Source organism: Myotis davidii, unplaced genomic scaffold (assembly GCF_000327345.1).
Source record: "Myotis davidii unplaced genomic scaffold, ASM32734v1 scaffold573, whole genome shotgun sequence".
Taxonomy (NCBI): Eukaryota; Metazoa; Chordata; class Mammalia; order Chiroptera; family Vespertilionidae; genus Myotis; species Myotis davidii.
In genome coordinates this window covers 4960757-4984266 of record NW_006285997.1, presented here as the reverse complement: position 1 = coordinate 4984266, position 23510 = coordinate 4960757, and the positions used below count along the sequence as shown (strand labels likewise).

General features: G+C 38.2%; 3 protein-coding genes across 3 annotated transcripts in view; 1 reads left to right on the top strand and 2 right to left on the bottom strand.

Moving 5' to 3' along the window:
* The window catches only part of LOC102772457 (chromosome unknown open reading frame, human C7orf25), a 6858-nt gene extending 2902 nt beyond the window's left edge, over window positions 1-3956 (bottom strand). The window contains exon 1 of the mRNA XM_006757228.2: window positions 3879-3956. Coding sequence (XP_006757291.1) covers window positions 3879-3887 — 9 coding nt within the window. The 5' untranslated portion in view covers window positions 3888-3956. The remainder of the gene's footprint in view (window positions 1-3878) is intronic.
* PSMA2 (proteasome subunit alpha 2) lies at window positions 3737-12369 on the bottom strand. The gene is made up of 8 exons (XM_006757230.2): window positions 12266-12369; window positions 10201-10277; window positions 9117-9249; window positions 7566-7688; window positions 6755-6836; window positions 5188-5261; window positions 4139-4196; window positions 3737-4051 (listed from the first exon to the last, which is right to left on the bottom strand). The coding sequence occupies exons 1-8, from the start codon at window positions 12304-12306 to the stop codon at window positions 3935-3937; spliced, it is 705 nt and encodes a 234-aa protein (XP_006757293.1). The 5' UTR covers window positions 12307-12369; the 3' UTR covers window positions 3737-3934.
* Window positions 12370-12484: 115 nt separating this feature from the next.
* Window positions 12485-22066, top strand: MRPL32 (mitochondrial ribosomal protein L32). Its single transcript, XM_006757227.2, has 3 exons — window positions 12485-12665; window positions 14173-14354; window positions 21534-22066. Exons 1-3 carry the CDS (start codon window positions 12548-12550, stop codon window positions 21786-21788), a joined length of 555 nt encoding a protein of 184 aa, XP_006757290.1. The 5' UTR covers window positions 12485-12547; the 3' UTR covers window positions 21789-22066.
* Window positions 22067-23510: the final 1444 nt, after the last annotated feature.

The window sequence follows — 23510 nt, the reverse complement described above, 5'->3', positions numbered from 1 at the left end:
GCCTCGAAGCGGGGCTGAGGTTAACGCGGCCATGTTTGTTGGTGGCACCTGGCTTGGAAGAGATGAGGTAGAGGCACAGCCCCGGAAGCCAGGAAAGGAGCAGTGGCGCAATTCCAGGGGTCCGAGCACACGGCAAGGCTTCACCCCAGAGTCCCAGGCACCTGATCACTGGTTGGACCTCGCCTGGGGGGGAGTGGGTGCATTTTAGTGAAGAAACTCCCTCACCCTAGCCAAGTACCCCGTATGGCTATCAAATTCAAACCCCTAACAGGTGCCAGGCAATGGTTGCCTTAGAGAAAATTTTGGTTACACATCTGGTAAGTGCCTGCTCTGGGATTTCTGACTCCAGGCACCATCCTGGGCTCCCATAGAAAGTGGAGTATACAGCAGAGTGCCCTCCTCAGGAGAACAAATGAGCAAGTGACTTCTCAGAGACCGGAAAATTTATATTACTCTAGTCTAGTGGAGTGCCCAGAGTCACCCAGGTTAGGGCTTTATTAACGTAATCGTTTTAAAAGTGGACTTCCAAGTTAAAAATCATCTTTTGTATGCCTTCAAAATGTGAGAAACATTCAAACCTGTGAAGAATTTTTGTGCGTTTATTTGAGCCAAACTGTCCACAATTGCTGGGAAAGAAAATCTCAATGCATTGAGATAATGCTCTGGAGAATGGCAGCTTTGCACCTTGTTTAATGCATTACAATCGAAAGAGAAGACACAGTGGGTCACATGAAATTCACTGGTGATTGACTGGGGAGGGAGTAAAACAATAGACACATATCTTCTACGGGATAGTTGACAGTCAACAATTAACATGGTAATAACGGTCTCTGCCCCAGGGCAGGGGCATTGGTTGTGCCCTGAGGGGTCTGGAGAAAGGGGAGTTACCCTGACAATCCAAAGGAATGTTATCATAGATGCAAAAGACAATAGATAGGCTTAAAGATTGACTTTTGTCAGGGAAGATTCTAGCCCAGTACATGATTACCTGCCATAAACTGCTTTTAGTTAAAGTTTTTAATTTCAAACCATCCTTAGGTTACTTTAGGTCTCTGGGTTTGACACTTCTCCAAAAAGGGCACACAGATGGACAATAGACACATTAAAACATCATTAATCACCAGAGATGCAAATTAAAACTACACTGAGATATCACCTCATACCTACCAGAATGGCTTCCATCAATAAATCAACAAGTGCTGGGGAGGATGTAGAGAAAAGGGAACCCTAGTGCACTGCTGGTGGGAATGCAGACTGGTGCAGCCACTGTGGAAAACAGTATGAAGTTTCCTCTTAAAACTAAAATGGAATTGCCATTTAACCCAGAGATTGCACTTCTAGGAATATATCCTAAATATCCCAAAATACCAATCAGAAAGAATATATGCACCCCTATGTTCATAACAGTGCTATTTACAACAGCCAAGATCTGAAAACAGCCCAAGTGCCCATCAGTTCGAGTGGATAAAAAGCTGTGGTATATTTACAAAAAGCCACTCACATCATGGAATATTATGCAGCTGTAAAAAAAAAAAAAAAAAAGGATCTCTTACCTTTTGAGACCACATGGATGGATCTAGAGATTATTATGCTAAGCGAAATAAGCCAGTCAGAGAAAGACAAGTATCACATGATCTCATACATGTGTAATCTAATGAACATAATAAACTGATGAACATGTAAGTCCAGAGGCATGGATATGTGGAACAGACTGACAGATCACAGGGGAGGTGGGTGCTGGGAACAAGAAGAGATTAACCAAAGAACATATGCATATAAGCATAGCCCATGGGCCCAGACAATACTGTAGTGAAGGCCAGGGCTGGATGGAGGGGGTAAAGGGGTTAAAATGGGGGATATCTGTAATAGTCAACAACAGAAAAAAATGGCTAGAATCTACAGGCTAGAAATTTGGGACATTTAGAGATGCATGGAATAGATTGCTAAACCAAAGAATCTGGACATAAAGTACTTATTTTAAGGCAAATGAAAAGAACAAACAGAGAACACGGGAGAAGTGTTCTAGGCAGCTTCAATTGAACTGGGCTTCATACTTAATGTGGCTATAGGCAGAGATTAGACGCTTGACACCAATCCATTTCAGCTAATTTTTCCTCTTTATTCTGTAAACATCCAGTAAGAAACTGCATGTGGTTTCTTTTCGTCCTAAATATAAATGCCTTTACTTTTCCCTTCTTTGATTTGTAGAATTTTAGCATCCCTGTTTTTTTAATTTGACATCAGAGAGCAAATTCAAAAGCAGTCTTAGCCAAATCATTATCCTTGTCAGGCCTTTCATTTGCATTATTAAAATATACTTTCAGAAAACCCTCTGAGATAACTAACTTGTGCTGTCACTTAGGTAGTAAGTGGGAGAGGTGAGACCTGACTAAAAACCATTCCTTTTTATCACTACCTTCTCTTTCTAGTGTGTTGGATTAATATATCAAGAACCCATAAGGAAAGATTAGATGAGGCCTTCAAGACAAACATCTATAATAAAAGTGTAATATGCTAATTAGACTTGACGTCCTTCCAGACGAAGCCGGGGCTGCGAGGGGAGCCCGGGTCCCAGGTGCCAAAGGGAAGCTGGTGCCAGCAGCCAGGGTAAGGCAGGCCTACTCTTGCACGAATTTTGTATATCGAGCCTCTAGTCTTGAAATAAGTTGGCATGTACCATAATAATGCTTCTACCACTTAGAATGAGATAGGGGTGTGGTAACTGGGAATCCTCATAAAAATTCTCTAAGACTCTTCCCCTAAAGTTGGCTAAATTTTAATCAAAACCTTTTTAGCTACATTTAATCATGGAAATGCTAGGATCTGTTGGTAAGAATAATGACTCATAAACCATCCCTATGTTCTGTAAGCCAGACTAATGATGTAATTTCTCTTATCCTAAGATATTTTTAAAAAGACAAAGGAGTCCAACTGGTGTGGTTCAGTAGTTGAGCGCCAACCCATGAACCAGGCACAGTTCAGTTCCATGCCCAGGTTGTGGGCTCAATCCCCAGTAGGGGCTGTGCAGGAGTCAGCAGATCAATGATTCTCTCATCACTGTTTATCTCCCTCTCCCTCTAAAATCAATAAAAACATTTTAAAAAAAGACAAAGAAAACTATACTATGCCTTTGCATATAATGAAAACAGTTCAGATACTCTGAATCACCTGCTTGATTATATGGACCTTAATTTGCAGTAAAGATTCTGAATACTCTGAGATTACATGAATGAGGGTCTTAAACCATAATTTTGACACTTAAGTATTAGTATTTTATTTCCATTACTCATATTCATCCTTAAATTTAAAAAGTCTGTTCTAGACTCTAAGGAAGTCTTTTACAATACACTTACCTACTTGTGATGGAGAAACCAACAAGAACCAGCACATAATTTTTCACTTACATAATTTATATCCCATAGGAGACTACTTGGCTTAGCACTCTTCTAAGCTCCAGTGCTATTTCACAGAACCACCTAGGGTTCCACTGACCCACATCTAGCGGTCCCTAAGAAACAGCTACGCTTCCTACCTTGTCTCAGGAATACATGAATGTTTGTAGATTTTCTCAGCTCTAAAAAGTGTTTACCAAAATCTGCATTTTGCTTTATTTGGTAGTAAAGGAAGAGGATAATAAGATTTGACGTAACCAAAATTGCATGAAGACTAAAGAATGACGTCACCATTCGGTTTTGCAACGTAGTTTCCAGAAATCAACGGAGATAAAAAGCAGAAAATAACTTTTAAAATTTTACTAACTCCTAAAAACCTGAAAGTTGGATTTAACAGTTTATTATGAGTTAAGTATCATTTTAAAAACACTGATCCATTAAATCATGTAGAAATAAGTATGCAAAAGTTTGCAAAACAAAACATACTTTAAACATGTTTAAGTATAGAGATTATCTGCAATTCCAGATTTTCAGTCACTTCATTATGCTATGGCAGCCAAGTAATCCTTAACTTCAGTTGGAGTAAGCCTCCTAAATCCAGCTTCATTGCAGATTCCAACTTCTATGTTATCTTCTGTCATCTGCCCTTCAAAGCTTTCCTATTGATGAGGCAGGAAAAAAGGTCAATTTTCCAAACAGTTAATTATAAAATCATTATAAACCCAACTGTTAGATATTGAACTAACCTTTAGGGTTAATATGGCTGTATGAATGGCATCTTCAAGTTCTAGATCTTCATTATATCTAAAGAGTTTTTCGAGAAAAAACAATTATGGCACAATTTATAGTATAATAATTATTTAAACACAATGATAGCAACAACTTAAGACTTTTAAAAAATTTTAAACACTCTTAAAAATACTAAGTTACAAATTAATCCTTTTAGTCACCTAATTGAGATAGTTGTCCAATAAGAAACTGACAATAATTTAAGGTGCATTCCCAATATCATGAATATAGCCCCAATATGAGTTTATTTTAGGAAACTTCTTTAAGTATAAGTAGTTCAATATAATCAGAATGTGGTGGCATTATAATAATTCTTAAAAATAAAGCAGAAAATACAGACTTTTGCTAAAATTTCTTGTTCTTTTAAGTTATAACTCCATGTGAAATGTTTTGAAGACTTATTAATAAAATGAGTAAAAGAAAAGAGAAGTGATTTAAGATCCTAAATTATTTAAGTTTAACAATACCAGGTCTAATCTTAGCAAAGTTCATCTGTTAGTTAAAGTCAATTACAAATTTCTCACATTAAAAATGTAGAACGTTTTTTAGAGGACTACAATAATGCCGAGTCTAGAATACAACTAGAAATAAGTGAAAGCAATTCATTGTTATCGTTAGGACAGTGACAGCAGATTTTTACATAGTGCTCCACTTTTTATCAAGCATGTATATCATATACTTACTCTACCATCAATACCAGGTATTTGGCTTCACAATTTATTTTTGTAATTGTCATAATGTAAAATGTTACCACTTAAATCACTTAAAGTTTTCTCCAAATCCAATTGTCCTTATATTTTGATAGAAAGAGTTCTTAAGAAATTAAACAATATTACCAATTAATATATTGAAGAACAGGGAGCCAGAGTGGAGAGTTTTCTGTCTTATCTGTCAGTAGGCTCGAATAAAGAACACAACAGATTTTGGACTCGAGATATATATTATTTAAAGAGAGCTGAAAACCATAAAGTAAGACTGCTAACAAATCCAGTTACGGTGAGCCTACCTTTTCTCAAGAAAAGTTTTTCCATTCACATAGTTCTTTCCCATCGCTGTGGCTTTCCAGGCAAAGTAAGCTCCCTAATAAGGATAGGGAAGAAGAAAACCCATTATTTTAAATAATCTAATTCTATTGACCGGCCATTTATTTTTTTTAGCTCTATAATTTGTCTCTAACTTCTCAACTCACAAGTAGGTTATTCTTTCAAAAAAGTTACAGGGATACAAAAAGGCAAAAAAAGACTTTTGGAAGTTATGGGGAAATTCAGTATCTTCATTGTGGTGATGGTTTACTCAGGTATTTACCTATACCAAAACTCCTCAAGTTGCACCCTTTAAAAGTGTGCAATTTATTGTACACAATTTATGTAAAAAAGCCAGTTAAAGGAAACTGTGGGTAACATAAAGCAAACAATTAAGAGTGATATTTTAGCTTACTAGGATTGAAGGGCTCTATAAAACTGTCATATGTATCTGAAAAGTGGTGCTCAATTCATCATATTGGTGACTAAATTAATTAAAGCAGCAGCAATATGGCATGACTTCCTTCATCTGTTGAAAAATTATGCGTGCGTACGCGTGCGTACACACACACACACACACACACACACACAAATACCACACATATTTTAAAAGAACCGGGTAGCGGGTACAGCAAGGCACTAACCGCATTCATAAACCCCATTATGCGTGCGTACGCGTGCGTACACACACACACACACACACACACAAATACCACACATATTTTAAAAGAAACAACTGCCTTTTAGATACAAGGATGAAAAAGGGCAAAAGATAAAATCTAGATTCTTATGATGGTGGCTTCTGTTACCCACTAAAAAGGAAAGTAACAGGGCTTGTTATCTAGCTTCAGAAACTCAAAGAGATGTAATAATAAAGTTCTCAAAATACTTAATTTTTCTGATTTAAATATTTTTCTTTGCCTTTTTAGATTACAAAGTTAAATCATAGGATTTGAATTAAGCAAACCTGTAAATATCTAATGATACATTAAATATGAAAGATCAGTTCCTAATGATTTTTTCTTCCAGTTCTCCTCACAGCAAATGAGACAGATGCAGAGTAACAACATCCTTTGTGAATACTTCTAACTCAGAGACCAATCCTTTGCTTTAGACAAGTCACCCATTTTGCAAAACAAAAGACAGTTATATCAATGTTTCCACAGGATTAGTCATACTCAAGTCAGCCCCGAGATTAAACACATGGCAAAGAGTACAACACTGTCCTCTAGACCCATATATTTCACAATATTTCTCAAAGTAACAGAATTCCAGACACTTAAAAAGATCTGATAAATATTTCAACAAATCATTCAATTATGTGACATGAATGAACAAGACAGAAGAACAGAGGGCAGAACTAAGGTAGCTTCTTCACCGAAAGACTGAATTACCAACACTTCAAATGTGCAAATAAATAGGAACTATTTCATACTTTCTAAAGTCCAAATGAAAAAGACAAAAATTGTTAATTTCAAAATTTTTGTTATTGTTTTTATTAACTTTTAAAGGAGCACTTTAACAAATCCCTCAAATACATCTGATACTTACTGATGGATCTGACTGAAATAAATATGGTCGCCCCTCATTCCAACCACAAATTAGTAAAGAAACTCCAAATGGACGAACACCACTGAAGAAAGGAAAATGAAAATTACTTAGTTAAAATCAATCTAAGTAAGTATTAATTCTCAAGTGAATTATCAGGTAAACCAAATTAGACTCATAAGTTCCTTAAAAAATACTTAATACCTCTTTCTGAACAAATCAAATCAAAACAAAATAATTCTCTTTGTGGTATCAAGGAATAATAGTTAAATCATTTCGGTAAATGGAGTGACACAAATATTGCGTTGAATAAGGGTGGAGTAACATTAAGTGTCCTAACAAAATGACAACCTTCAGCAATGCAGTTTTCTCACTGACTTCACACATCAGCAACTAGCTTTACACTACTTCATCCACGTTCACAAACTCAAGAGAATTAAAATGAGTATGGATGTGTCAAAGAGTTATTGCTTTCATGGTGTGCTTATGACCATTTCTGATTGGGATGATAAACGTGAAAACAGTAGGGTTGTTTGCCTATACTAGTAAAAAGTGTTTTAGTAACTGGCAAAAGAAATTTATTTAGAAGCTATTTTCTGCTGCTTTCCCCTATTATACAAACAGCAAGAAAACATTCAGATTTTTTCCATAAGAAAATATTCTAGCTCCAGTTGAGAAATTATTCATCATGGTGATTTTCTCTACTCATTAAAAAAATACAGGAATAGTAAGTCCTCTTTTTTTAACGTATCTACTCTTCTAAAATGATTTCTTTTTCTAATATGACACATCTCAAGTAATAAAGTCAACTTACCCTGACTGGGTATACTCTTGCATCACAGAAGCTACTCTCTGCACCAGCTGAGCTGTGGGAATGGGTTCTTGGTAAACAAGATAATATTGCTGAGCTAGTTTTCGAGCTCTGTGTACAAGCACTCTAGCAAACAAGGAAGAAATAAAGTTTAATTAAAGTGAGGACATTTTAAAGACTCATTCTTCTTCTAACAGCATATAACTACAAGTTTAGTAACTACGTGCTCAAAGCCAGTCTTGCTACTACATGATTCCAGTTAATTTACAAGAAAACATCACAGCATCACAGAGATGAGCCACAGGAAATAAGGAAAAGGCAAAAAGCGACTAGCAGTACCAGCCAGCTTAATAACAACAGATTTAGTGTATACTAGTACAATGAGAGCTTTATCTCCCTCCAGGGTTTCAAGATTGTGCTCTTTCTCCCAAGGGTAGTCACCCTGATGCTTTATACCTCAATCCAGCACACACATATACACCTGCACACATGACCAAAAGTTCAAGCATTTTTATTCTCTCTGCCTCAAACTTTCTCACTTCAAAAAGTCTCTTTCAAAGATTAAAGGATAGCAAATAACTACTTGTAACTTAAAAAATGTAAAATTAAGAATATACTGTATAATAATCAAGCATATAGCAAAACCAATAGGATGTAACTTTACCTGCTTATGTACTACTGATCTGAATGAATCATGCACATTACCACCCTGTACAATAAAACTCAGTTTATTCCATCAGTAGTAGCACACTGAGGCATCCCTTCTATAAACCACTAACAAGGTCCACTATAGTGAAGCATGATCACATTCCAGAGACAGTGTTGCTTTTAAACTTATTAAAGGGAAATTCTGGCTCTACTTATTTTGTTCCACACAAAATCAAGAATGAAGTCATATTTCTTTTATTGTTAAATGACAGAGAGCTGTCAATCTCTTTCAACTTATTTAAGGTTTACATAATTATTAACAACTTGACTATTTGGCAGGAAGGTGTCAAGATTAAAAATAATTTGCAGTGGTTCTCAACCTACTGTCCCTTCAAAAACAGTTCCTCATGTTGTGACCCAACCATAAAATTATTTTCGTTGCTACTTCATAACTGTAATGTTGCTACTGTTATGAATCGTCATGTAAATATCTGATATGCAGGATGGTCTTAGGCGACCCCTGTGAAAGGGTCGTTCGACCCCCAAAGGGGTCGCGACCCACAGGTTGAGAACCGCTGATCTAGATCTTGAATGGCTGTCTTATTCAGAAATTTTCAGTGGCCTTTGAGAATTTTGTCCCTTTACTAAAAACAAATAAATACAGGAGAAGCTACTAAACAGAGGTAAGAAGAGTAAGTACTGTATCCATCTCCTCTTTTACAACCAACTAGCTTGCATTGAGTATCCTCCTTAAAATAATCCTTTATGCTGCTGTTGCTATACAAAACAAAACAAAAAGGAAGTTGGGAGATTAAAGGATAAACATTCCTTGATTTTTTTCTCTCCTCAAATATAGATTATGAGAAGTAATGAGACGTGAGAAAATTAATAAATAGTATAGCATACCTGTAATCTGGGCCCATGCCACTATATACCAAGCCTATATGTTTGGTAATTGGCTCCACTTTGTGTACACTTCGCTCATCATACAGAATGGATTTCTGTTTCTTCTCCGTTGCTAATACAACACCATTTGCAGCTTAAAAAAACACACACACAAAAAACACTCCACCTAAATGTTTAATCACTTAAAGACTGCTTCAAGAGCTTTAGGATTATAGCTACATTTTACCAATTTCCTTTTACTTACAAAACTTTTTCTTCTGGATTTCTCTATTAAAACACATTGCGGACCAGTAGTTTTATTGCTAGCTTTACCCAGTGGCCAGGCAAGTTTCTACTGAACGAGTACAAAAAAGTTTTACAAAGATGTTAAAGGCACGCTTTAAAATTAAATACCCATTGCATTTTGAAGTTATTTATTACATATTCTTACAAGCTAATATCTTTTTCAAGTATGATACTTTGTAAAACACTAATACGAAGCAAGAATTCTCTGTGATCCGCTGCAATGTGTTAAAATCACCTAAGGAGCAACAGTAAATCAATTTTTCCCTCAGTGGTCATCCACATACACAAAAAAGTCCCTACAGCTAACAATATTAGATAACTTTCTCAAAAGTATTCCAGGACATCTAAGTGCCCACATGTTTTAAAGTAAAAGAATTTTGCCTACTCATCCTATTTTTCTTATAATCTGAAATTTAAAAATCAATGACAAAGACTTTTTTTAAAGGGTATCTTTAGATTAAGTTTTGTAATAACTGTTTCTAAATTACAGGAAGGATAAAAACTGCCAGAGAATAGTGATATATAATTAATGGAAAAATAAAATAATACTCAGTTATCTGAATGGGGAAAACTATAGATTTTCACAACTAATTAGATAAAGGTGTTATATTTATTTGGAAAAAAATTTAATCAGCTTGTTAGGCTTACTATATTCGTGAAACTTCAGATACTGTACATTAGAACTGTTAAAAATTATGCTGTCACAGCTTTTTATTCATAAATTAATTACTAATTAATTCCATAAGAACACTGGGATAACTATTGGCAGGCATCTGAAATGAATGAAGTATTTAATTACCTTTGATGCCCACTGAAGGGGCTCCTCCAGCTACAGCAGCCAAAGCATATTCAATCTGAACAAGTTTACCAGATGGGCTTAAAAAGAAACAAAGGTGTTTATTAAATTCACACATTCTCAAATATTTATTATAGAACATCTCCAAATCCATTCATCAAAAATCAAGAAATAGCTAAACTTTGAAATTTATCATAAAATTGTACGGAAGCTGAAGTTTACTAGGCGATTTGAACATATTCATAGTGAAGTGCTCATCTGTTTCCTTTGGTTATTTTCTTGTCTGCCACTTAAAGAAGTAGCATTACTGTAGCCTTTCACTACTTACCTCAACCTTGTGATTTGGGGCAAGTTATTAAATCTCTCTGTACCTCAGTTTTCTAATCTAGAAAATGGAGATAAACAGTACTATAGTAGTTACCTATTTCAAAGGTTGTGAAGATGAAATGAAGTGATACCTTCTGTTCCCGGCACAAAATTAATACTAAGTAAACACCAAAATAGTAATGTTATTAAGAACATGAATGTGTCTGTTAACTACCAAACAGCAGCATATACCTCATGTGGGTGGAGCTATATATATTTTAGAAAGTGGAATGGCCTAAGACTTAAGACCTAGACATCAGTCACAACAAAGTATAATATACACGTTTACCGTATTTATCATTGCATCTTTCTGTATGAAACTCACCGATCTGTGAGCTCACTGACCAATCCCTGTATTCAATCACGCCTCTACCCCATTCCAATATCTCTATCTGGGATAACTGAAACAGCCCTTCTAACTACTTTTCCTCTTTCATCCTCACTTCCATCCCCCCAGCCGGAATTACCTTTGTCCCATGTCACTCCCCACTTAAATTCTACAGTAACTTCTGGGTTCCCTTAAAATAAAAACTCCTTACTCTAGCCCTACAAGATTGGACCTGACCCACGCTAACTCCTTGCTCACTGTACATCTGCCTTATTCAATTCCTTTAAGAGATCAAGCTCTTGTCCAACTTTAGGACTTTCATACCTGCCCATGTTCCCTGTCTGCAACGCTCTCTCACCCCTCAATCTTCCAACAGCTGGCTCCTTTTCACCTTCCAATCTCAAAAATCACCCTCAAGCACGGGCCTTTCCAGACTCTGATTACCCAATCTAAAGTTATGTTCCTTAATCTAGACCCACGAATCTCAGAGGGAAGGGGAGGGCGGAAAGAGATCAACCCAAGAACTTATATGAACATATGCAAAAGCCACGGACACAGACAATAGTGTAGTAGGCTTGGGGGATGGAGGCGGGGCAGGCAGGCCCCATTCCCAGATCAAAGGGGGGGAAAGAGGGGACATATGTCATACTTTAAACATAAAGATAAATTTAAAAATAAAGTTATGTTCCTTCTTTAAGCCTCTTTTTGTAAAACTTCCCAGGAAGGGGGAAACATTTTCCAGAATGCAATTACAGGCACCAATTTGTTAACTCGTTTCCTGTTAATATTCCCAACCGCATGTGATACACATAAATACCTAGGAGGAGATGATAGCGTAGCGCTTTCATTTTTAGTTCCTAAGCTTCAAATAAGGGCACCGAAGAAACCGAAAGTGGGAGACTTTGAACGACACTAGTACGAAAAGGAGGCTAAAACTCAGATCAAATGTTAAATTGAGGTTTGCTGAGATCTGACCAACATTCCGAGCTCCAGAAGCTCCGGAGTCAGGCCGACCTGGGTCAGGAAGAAAACCCTGAGTTCTGGACGGGACACCCAGCCGCAGCTCGGCCAAAGCTGCCTTCTTCTCTAGTATCCAAAGCGAAAGCAAATCCCTGGCTGAGGCCGGTACCTTCCCACAACCTCAGGGTCGCCCGGGACTCGCGACCTGCGTTCCCGCGGCCTCCCGGGACCGCTTGCTCCCCAGGCCGTGGGCGGGCCCGACAAATGACTTTGCAAAGTCGTACTTCCACCCCCGGCCCCTACTGGGCCCTCCGAAAGCACCGAGCCGAAGACCAAGTCGGAAAATAAAAAATAAAAAATAAAAACCGGTGGGCAGAGATCCTGCAACCTCAGCCACGCAGAGAATCTCCATACCTGAAAGTAGTCAACGAAAAGCTGTAACCGCGCTCCGCCATCTTTGCCCGGAGAACCGAAGCACGTTCTCGCACCTGCGCACTACGTCCGGCTTCCTTTCATTCCCCCCCAGGCGCCTTCCTTCCTTCCTCTCCCTCTGATTGGAGGAAAGTCAGAGGCGCTCCAGAGGCATGCTGGCCGTTGTAGTTCCAGACGCAGGGTTGCCCGACTCTGCCTCAGTGCGCATGCTCGGAATGGGGGCGGGACTCGGCAGCCGCGTAGAAAGCTCAGGTGTTTGCGACCATGCTGGCGGTGGTGGTTCCTCCGTGGCCTGCAGCCCGGGCACTTCTCCGGAGCTGTTGGCAGCGACTGCAGTGGAAACTTCAGCAGAGCCGGCCAGGCTTTCCCAGCCCTCCGTGGGGTACGTAACGGAGGTCGCGGTAGAGAAGAGGTGGACGAGGGAACGCCAGGCAGCGGGGTGGATACAGTTCATGCGCTGCCCTTCGCCCACGTTTCTGTCCGCCACAGGGGACGTTTTCAGGGACACTTACTTAGGAACAAGAGACAGTTGTTTTTTCCGCTCCCTCTCCGCAAAAGGAAAAGCCCTCAGACACCTTCGTACACGGAATGTGACTGAGGCTCATTAGCTCAGCATCAGGGGCCGCCTCTATGGGGGTCCTTTGATCTTGCGGTTCCTGTCCTCCCGCAGTTAGTCTTTGCGCTGGTGGAGTTCCGTGCAGTTAAGTTCTGATCCCCGTGTTTCCCCCGGAAGCTAATTTGAGTGGGAAGTGTCTTAGATATTCAAGTTTTATATGTACATCCTGCTCCATTTCTGAGGTCTCCCGGACGTGGTGAGGCACCGGCAGCCGGAAGTGAGCGCCCCCTCACCAGGGGCCGGCGCCGGCCTGTGCTCCGGGGGGGTCATTCCCAGAGCGAGCCCAGCAGACACCACCTTCCGGCTGGGGACACGGGCCGATCAAGGGCCCGAGGCTACTCACGCCTTCCAGGGCCTGTGCTGTCCACCGCTGGGCGATGCTGAGAGAGACTTTGAGGTTAAAGGGATACCAGTTTTTAAGTGCTGCACAGCTTTGTATACTTTTTTATTTTAATTTTTTAAATGTAAAATTTTTTTATTTTTTTTGTGGATTGATTTTAGAGAGAGGAAGGTTGAGTGAGAGGGGATCAAACCCTCAACCTCGGCTATTGGCCCCATGCTCTAACTGACCCACCCATCCAGAGCCTGTATATTCTTAAGAGTACCTAAAATCAAAAGAAATACTGCAAGTCTGAGGAATGGCAAGGAGCGGAGAAAGGAATCTATTTGATTTTATAAACAACTTAGAAAAAAGTGAAAGTTTTTTCAAAACAGTGAAAGTTTTTTCAAAAAAAAGTTGATGGTTACATAAACTAATATACAACGAGTGGTGAGCTAGTTCTTTTTCTTAGAGAACAGACAGTAATCGAGATAAAATATGAACTAAGTGACTTAAATAGGGCCTGCCAGCTTATATGACAAAGGAGCTAACTCAGTTTGAATATAATTTTTAAAAAAAAGCCAGTAGGCAGTTTTCTCACTAGGTCAGAAGTGCCCTTTGGGACTCTCAAGGTTAGATTTATTTGTAAAATAAGTAGGTGTACTCCCCACCGACAGGATATGGACAAACTCTTGCTAGAATTCCACTGATTTCATTTCAGCAGTTGTCTCTAAGAAAGAAATTATACTCGTGCTTTTTAAAATTGCTTTATGTATGAGCTTTGGTATAATTTAATAGCTAAGGTTTTCTGTTTAATGTCTATTGAATGTAATATTCTAAATTATCTATATGTCTGTTTGCATATCATTCTTGATTGTTAAGGATAATTATATTTGAAAATAGTCATTTAGAAACTAAAAACTGATTCTGCAATCCTCATATTTTATTTTGTAGAACCAGCATTAGCGGTCCAAGGTCCGGCTATATTTACAGAATCAGCAAATGATACGAATGGAAGTAAGGAGATTTCCAGCCTTTTGGATAGTATCTTTTGGATGGCAGCGCCCAAAAAGAGACGCACCATTGAAGTTAACCGGTGTAGGAGAAGAAACCCTCAGAAGCTTATTAAAGTTAAGGTAATATGTTCATTTTTGTATGTGTACTTTTTCTTACGACTATCACTACATATCTTCTTTGTCTATTCATATAACCTTTGGGTAAATTATTCTCAAATCTTGTATGCCCACTTACTTCTGGCTTAAATAAAACACAATATTCTCAGTATGTATGTCTACTGTCGTGTAGCCTAAAGAGTAACACAGTCAAGGAGGGAGTCTGGAGCCTGCACAGAGGACTGGATTGTAAAGAGCCTAAATGACTTTTTAACTGTGAGCTGTGCCACTCCTGAGCTATATAATTTTGAACTATTTGTGGGTAAACATTTTAACTGTAGCAGGACCTGAAATTAAAGTTAGAAGCAATAGTTATATTAAACCTCGGTTTTTCTGGCTTTTACATATTTATTCTATTCTTCATTGTGTCCAGTAAAATACTGTGAAGGAAATTCCTTAGATTGGTAATAAAAATAGCTAACACCTATTAAGTGACTATGATATACCTAAGATGTGGATTATCTCATCAGTCTAACAGCCCCCCAAAGTAAACAGTGCTTTGGTCATTTTTAGGATGAAGAAACTGAGGTAAAAAGAATTACCTGTGGTCAGGTTTTGAGCCTGGCAGTCTAATTCTTGAGCTCAATTTCTTCTCTTTAAATTTTTTTGTGTGTTCCTATCAGCCAGTTCCAGATCTCTCCATTAGGTACATGGATACACTGTCTTCATTGACCTAGTACAAAAAATACAGTGTTTACTACCTTTAATCTGTTAATTTATGGCTTTAATGCCTATGTTTGAATTATTGGCATTCCATAGCAGCAGTACAGTACAGATGAAACTCCAGAGCAGAACTTACTATTAAGCTGTTAAGTTCATTATTAAACTAAGCCCTTAGAACTTAAGCCAAGAGGTGTTAATGAGTCAAAGTTGGAACTAGACTTAAAATCTGGAACTGAAAAATACTTCATTAATTAAACAACAATAATTCATAGAATTGGTTGAGAGAATTTAAAATTTTAGGGACCTGTTATATGATTCCCCTGACTGTTAATTCTGAGGGAAAAGAATAGCTCTTATCCTGTGCATTCATTGAATTGTTTTCTGCTACATGAATTACCCTAGGTGCTTTTTTTTAAATATTAAATTTATTGGAGTGACATTAGCTAATTAAGTTTCAACTATGCAAGTCTATGATACATTATCTGTTTTTTGCATTGTGTTTCCACCACCCAGAATCAAGTTTCCTTCCATCACCATGAATTTGGCTTTCTTTACCTTTCTCTACTTTCTCTTCTCTGCTAACCACCATACTATTTGTGAGTGTTTGTTTTGTTTGTTGCTTTCTGTTTTAAATCCTACATATAAGTGAAATCATATGGTTTTTATCCTTTTCCAGCGGACTTACTTCACCTACTATGATATTCTGAAGATTCTTATGGCAGTATTTCATCTTTTCTTATGGTTGAGTAGTAGTCCATTGTGTATATGTACCACATCTTCTTTATCCAGTCCTCTACCAGAGGACACTTTGGTTGTTTCCATGTGAATAATGCTGTAATAAACATATGGGTAAATATACATCTTACAAATAAATGTTTTCAGATTTTTCAGGTCAGTACCCAAAAGAGATATTGCTGGGTCATATGGTAGCTCAATTTTTAATTTTTTGAGGACCCTCCATATTGTTTTCCATAGTCTTTATACCAATTTACTTTCCCACTAGCAGTATATGAAGGTTTCTTTTTCTCCCCGTCCTCTAACACTTGTTTTTATTAATTGGTTTTAGAGAGAAAAAGAAACATCAATTTATTGTTCCACCCATCCACGCATTCATTGGTTGGTCCTAGTATATGTCAGGACCAGGGATCGAACCCACAATTTTGGCCTATTGGGACGTTGCTCTAACCAACTGAGCTACCCAGCCAGGGCTCTTTGTGGCTTTAATTTGCACTACCCTTATCACTAGTAAAGTTGAGCATCTTTTTATGTATCTGTTGGCCACTTGTATGTCTAACCGGGGGGAAATGTCTGTTAGGTGCTCTGCCCATTTTCTAATTGATTTTTTTTGTTCAGTTGTATGAGTTGCTTTTATATTTTGGATATTAGCCTATTATTAGAGGTATTGTTTGCAAATGTTTTCTCTCACTCGGTTGGTTGCCTTTTTGTTTTGTTGGCTTTCTTTCACTGCGCAGGAGCTTTTTAGTTTGATATAGGGGTCTTTTACCTTAGGGGTCGACTTCATAAAATCCTTTCTCAGATCAAGATCCGTAAGTTTAGTACATATGCTTTCTTCTATGTATTTTACTGTTATATTTAGATCTTTGGTCCATTTTGAGTTCATTTTTGTGTATGTTATCAAATAGCAGTCTTTTCTTTTGCATATGAGTTTCCAATTTTTCCAACACCATATATTGAAGAGGCCTTCTTTTCTCCATTGTATGGTTTTGGCTCCTCTGTAAAAAATTAGTTTTCCATAGGTATGTGGATTTATTTCTGGGCTCTGAATTATATTCCATTTATCTGTGTGTCTGTTTTTCTTCCCACTGTTTTGATACTATCGTTTTAGAGTATAATTTGAAATCATGGAGTGTGATACCTCTGGCTTTGTTCTTTTTCCTCTCAGGATAGCTTTGGCTATTTGGGGTCTTTCATGATTCCCTACAAACTTGATGATTTTTTGGTTCTATTTCTTTTTATAATGCCATTGGGATTTTGATAGGGATTTCATTAAATCTGTATATTGCTTTAGGTGCTATGGCCATTTTAACTGTTGATTCTTCCAATCCATGAATATATAATACCTTTTCATTCCTTTGTGTCTTCTTCAGTCTCTTTCAGTAGTATCTCTATTTTTCTGTGGACAGGTCTTCACTTCTTTTGTTAAGTTTATTGCTAGGTATTCTATTTTTGTCTGAGATTTCAAACTCACTGAGGAAAGCAGTAAATTTTTGTAGATTGATTTTGTATCATGCTACTTTGCTGTATTTGTTTATTATTCCTAATAGTTTTTGGTGGAGTCTTTAGCGTTTTTTAATGTAAATAATCATGTTATTTGCAAAAAGTGACAATTTTACTTCTTCATTCCCAATTTGGATGCCTTTAATTTCTTTCTCTTGCCTGATGGCTCTGGCTAGGACTTCCAGTACTATGTGAATATCAGTGGTGAGAGCGAACATCCTTGTCTTGTTTCTGATCTTAGAGGAAAATATTGTCTTCATTATTGAAAATACTAGGGCCCAGTGCACAACATTTGTGCACTGGTGGGGTCCCTTGTGGCTGCCAGCTGCCAGCCGAGTATTCCCTCCCTTCCCCCAGCCACCGGCCACCGCTGGCCAGGGCCTCCCTCCCTTCCCCCGGCCATCCCTGCCCCCTGGTCTGCCTGACCTCCCTCAGCCTGGCCTGCACCCTCTTGCAATCCAGGACCCCTCAGGAGATGTTGGAGAGCCAGTTTCAGCCCAATCCCTACAGGCCAGGCTGAGGGACCCCACCAGTGCAGAAATCCATGCACCAGGCCTCTAGTATGCATATAAGTTCTTTGGTTAATCTCTTTCCACCCACCCCCCTCCTCCTTCCTTCAGATTCATCAGTCTGTTCCATGCTTCCATGTCTCTAGATCTGTTTTGTCCGTCAGTTTGTTTTGTTCATTAGATTCCACATATAAGTGAGACCATGTGATACTTGTCTTTCTCTGACTGGCTTATTTCGCTTGGCATAATACTAACCAAGGTCCCTCCATGCTGTCTCAAAGGGTAAGAGATCCTTCTTTTTTTACATCTGTATAGTATTCCATTGTGTAATGTACCACGGTTTTTTTATCCACTCATTTACTGATGGGCACTTGAGCTGTTTCTAGATCTAAGTATTGTAAATAGCGCTGCTGTGAACATACTGGGTGCATGTATTCTTTCTGATTGGTGCTTTGCGATTCTCCGGATATATTCTAAGAAGTGGTATCACTAGATCAAATGGCAATTCCATTTTTTAATTTTTAGGAAACTTCATACTGTTTTTTATAGCGTCTGTGCCAGTCTGCATTCCCACCAGCAGTGCACTAGGGTTCTCTTTTCTCCACATACTTGCCAGCACTTGTCATTTGTTGAGTTGAGAGTTTCTTATGTATCACCTTATGTTGAGATACTTTCCTTCTATTTTGAATTTTTTTGAGTGTTTTAATATAAATTGATGTTGTATCTTCTCAAATGCTTTTTCTGTACCTATTGACATGATTGTTATCCTTTATTTTGTTAATGTGATTTATCCCATGGATCAATTTGCACTCTACTTGATAGTGATGTATTATCTTTTTAATGTATTGTGTTTTATTTAATTGTATTTTGTCTGGGATATTTGTATCTATATTTACTAAAGATATTGGCCTGTAATTTTCTTTTTTTGTGTTGTCCTTGCCAGGTTGGTTGGTTGGTTGGTTTTTTTCTTGCCTGATTTTGATATCAGGGTCATGTTGGCCTCATAAAATGTCTCTTCTTCAATATTTGCAAGAGTTTAAGGAGGATAGCTATTAAATCTTCTGTGACAGTTTGTTCACTAATGAAGCCATCTGGTCCTGGACTTTTACTTTGGGGGAAGTTTTTTATGACTGTTTCAATTTCTTTACTGTTGATCAGTCTATATTTTTTAATTCATCATGATTCAGGCAAGGAAGGTTAAATATTTCTAAGACCTTGCTCATTTCTTCTAGGTAATCAAATTTTCATAGTATCCTTCTATGGTCCTTTGTATTTCTCCAGTTTCCAGTATAACATCTCCTCTTTCATTTCTGGTTTTGTTTGAGCCTTTTCTTTTTTTCCTTATTGTGTAAAGTCAGACATTTCCCAGTTTTATTCATCTTTATTTCCTTTCTTCTACTGACTTTGGGTTTCTTTTGTTATTCTTTCTCTAGTTTTTTAAGGTGAAATATTACGTTGTTTATTTGAGATTTTTTCTTGTTTCTTGAGGTCAGCCTGTAGTGCTATAAACTTTCCTTTTATTACCACTTGTGCTGTATCCCCCAGATTTTGATATGTTGTATTGTCGTTCTCATTTGTCTCTGTAACTTTTTGTTGTTGTTGTTAATCCTCACCCAAGGATACTGTTTCCATTGATTTTTTTCTTTTTTTAAGAGAGAGTGGAAAGGGGTTAGGGAGGGAGAGAAGGGAGGAAAGAGAGAGAAACATTGGTGTGAGAGAAACACATCGATTGGTTGTGTCTCATATGCACTCCACCAAGGCCAGGAAACAAACCTATGGCCCTTTGGTGAGAAACATCGATAGGTCACGTCCCTCATGCACCTTGACTGGAGATCAAATCCACAATCTGGGTATGTGCCCTGACCATGAATCAAACTCGCCACGTTTTGGTGTACAGGACGATGCTCTAACCAACTGAGCCATACTCTCCAGGGCTGAAATCTTTTATTGTTGTTGTTTTATATTTGAGACTTCACTGTTCAGTAGGTTGATAAGTAGAGATCTTTCTTTTGTTTTCCAGTAGGTGTTGCTAAAGCATAACTCAAAGTTGCATAGCTGCCTCCCCTCACCCTCCCAGAGCTTACAGCAGCCCCAGCAGATGATGTAGCAGTAGCAGTGAATGTGTCAGTGACAGCACACTCTCTCTGCAACACTGAAGACTAGAAGGGCAGAAGTATTTCTCCCTGAGTGTCAGGCACACACTGCAGCTCAACCCAGTGACGGGCTTCTGGGATCTCTGTGGGTGGTGGTGTCTTTGCTATGGAGTATGACCTGTATTCCCTGGGGAGGTGGGCATCCCTTATCTCGGCACCACCCCCATGGGGGATTGTGGTAGGCGATGGGTCTCTGGGTCTGTGAGATCCTGACACTGCCTCCTGCAACTAGATGCTGCTAGCAGTGTTGTCCTTTCTGAGGCGTCCCAGGTGCCTCCACCAGGCTCCACTGCAGTGGGTGGGGTGGGGTGGGGTGGGTGGGGAAAGGTCTGTTCTTGAGTTTGTGGCCTTGCTCTCCTTCCAGTAATGGTGGCTGCCCGACCTCAGCTGCCCTATCTCTGCCCTGTCATAAGGTTAAGCTGCAGTATGCTCCTGCTGCTTAGAGTTGGATGTCTCTGCCCTCCAGTCCTCAGGGCTGCGGAGAGAGTGCACTGTAACCTTATACCTCCCCTGCTACCTATCTGCAGCTGCCCCTGTGAGTTTGGGGAGGGTGAGGGAAAGCCGCTCTGCATCTGTGGCTTTGTCTTCTACCTGGTAATAGCAACTACTAGACCACAGCTGCCACACTTTTGTATTCCATCTCTGCCCTGCACTGGGTTTTGCTGCAGTGTTTACTGGTCACTCAGGAGGAATGTTGATTCTGATTCTGTTCCTTAGGGCTGCAGTGTGTGGGCTATAACCCAACACTTTTCCTACTACTGAGGGGCCATAGTGAGCTCTGGGCTGCTGCTTTGATACCCATGTCTGGCCTTCTTCCTTCCCTCCTCCCCTTTTCCCTGAGATACACCCACCTTCAGATGTTTCAATGCATGGATCTCTCAGCTGTGTTCATGTGTTGAGCAGAGAATCCTCTGTTGCATTATAGCTGTCGAACTTGTAACTTCAATCATGCGCATCCTGCTGATGTCATTCCTGTTTTTCTTTATATTTCAAACCTACTTTTAAACACGTCAAAAAGACTTCTTTAAAGGTTGTCATTTTCTCATTAAAGTTGGATAGATATGTATAAAAACTCATTAAAATACCCTCAATTTATAACAAGACAGGGAAGTTTAACATTAAAGAGTAATCAATGTTCCTATGTTAAAAAAGAAAATTACACCATCTACCAACTATACTTCACATAGGCATTTGAGTTATACTGTGAGAAATCAGGAAGCCAGCTTGTAATGTGTCTATCATTTTGTTTTTCCAAAGATAAATTGAAAGGAAAAGTTAATTTTTTTGTATTGTATTCTTAGCATTTGAAGATGTGGAAATGAAATAGAGTACCGTTTTAAATAATATGACTGCTGTGTAGATTCAAAATCAGTGGACCTGCGTTGTAGTCCCAGTTTTTATACTAACTCAAACTCAATGTTGTTTGTCCTCAGTTTCTATTAAAGTGAGGTTGAACCAGATGGTATGTGAGTTCTCATGTAGAAAACTTAAATATAAGCACCACTCCTATCAGTAATTTTTTGTTCATTATTTTGCCTCTTGTTAAAATATGGCTTTTTTGTTGTTGATTTTTTTTATAGCACAACATAGACGTTTGTCCTGAATGTGGTCACCTGAAACAGAAACATGTCCTTTGTGGCTATTGCTATGAGAATGTGCGCAAGGAGACTGCAGAAATCAGAAAAGAGATGGGGAAACAAGAAGGGGGCCCTTTTAAGGCTCCTACCGTAGAGACCCTGGTGCTATACAGGGGAGAGACACCATCTGAACAAGATCAGGGCAAGAGGATCATTGAACGAGAAAAGAAGCGACCATCCTGGTTCACCCAGAATTGACACCAGAGATGTTTAAAAAGGGTAACTTAACGTAAAACATTTCTCCTGGAAAAGAGGAAGTTTTTTTATTTTTTATTTTTGTGTCTTAAAATCATCAATACAGCTTAAAACATTCTTCATAAGATGTTTTGTGTGGGTAATTTGAAGACTACACCGGGAATAAAATCAAAATGTTTGTGCAGAGGCTCTGGATTTATGTCTGTTTCTATTATAAGGTTTTAAGTAAACATTAAATTTTCAAGACAAAATAATAAAATAATTTACAATTCATACCAAGAGTTCCGTGTTTGGCTCTGATTTTGTTTGCCGGTGTTTCTTCTTACACAAGTATACTTACACAAATACTTTTGTTTAAGTAACACCTGGAAGTAGTTTATTATTTTAATTCTGGTTATTGTTTTTTAATATGGTAATTCTAGCAATAAGAAAAGGGTTTTTCTTGTTTGGGGTTTTTTGTTTTGTTTTTGAAAACTAAAATTGCCTTTGGTGGAATTTATATGGGATGCATTATGTTAATTTACTTAGAAAAAATAGTTCTTGACATTTTACATGAAATCAAAATAACATTTAGAATTCATTAAATAGCTCATGAGATTTGTAATTTATTGTTTTGGGAGAAAGACTTTTTTTAATATATTTTATGGATTTTTTTACAGAGAGGAAGGGAGAGGGTTAGAGAGTTAGAAACATCGATGAGAGAGAAACATCGATCAGCTGCCTCCTGCACACCTCCTACTGGGGATGTTCCCACAACCAAGGTACATGCCCTTGATCAGAATTGAACCTGGGACCTTTCAGACCGCAGGCTGACGCTCTATCCACTGAGCCAAACCAGTTAGGGCAGGAGAAAGACTTTTAAAAGGAGATGTGAGTGAATTCAAAGTACACAGAAAGTGTACTAAGGATGTTGCCTTTACATTTTTCTTCTAGTGTGTCCTTTTAGTTTATTTTACATTTTTATCTCTTTGTAGCAATGACCTTTTTAACCTTTTTAATGTAAAGCAAATAATTTAATATTTCTCTCTCCCTCCTCTATATCTACCCTGAGCCCAAGGTTTGCTATATTTTTTCCTAAGTAAGATAACTTATTAAAATACACAGAGGTAAGTAAGTTGGGGATTATGGTTAAATGGAAAATCAGTAGACATGATAAAACCCAGGGATATATTTTAAACAATGCATATAACAGTAACCTGAATAAGTATTAGAATTAGGCATTTGAACTTTCTTTTCCTTGGAAAGAGTTTACATGGATAAGTCTCTACAAGTTAAGACACGGTCCAGGAATACACCACTTTCTTGGTATATATGTCATTTGATATGTATGCTATTTTATTGTATTGACAACTAGCTTCAAAACTTCATATGTCAAATTTGCTGCAAGTATTAACATCATAGATATTTTTATGCTTAGAAATGTTGAATTTTGTACCAAAAAAAGAGCATTTGTGGAAAGTTTTAATTGATTATTTTGAAAAAAAAGTTATCGAATACTTCAGGAAGAAAGGCAAATGGAAAACCGAAAAGTCATCAGTAAAATGTTGCTTCAATGGCACAAAAGAAAGTCTTTTTGCATTGAATTGTGACTGGTGATGAAAAGTGGATTTATTTTGAGAATACCAAATGCACAAAATCATGGGTTGATCCAGGGCAACCATCAATATCGACTGCAAGGCCAAATCGCTCTGGAAAGAAGATAATGCTCTGTGTTGGATGGGATCA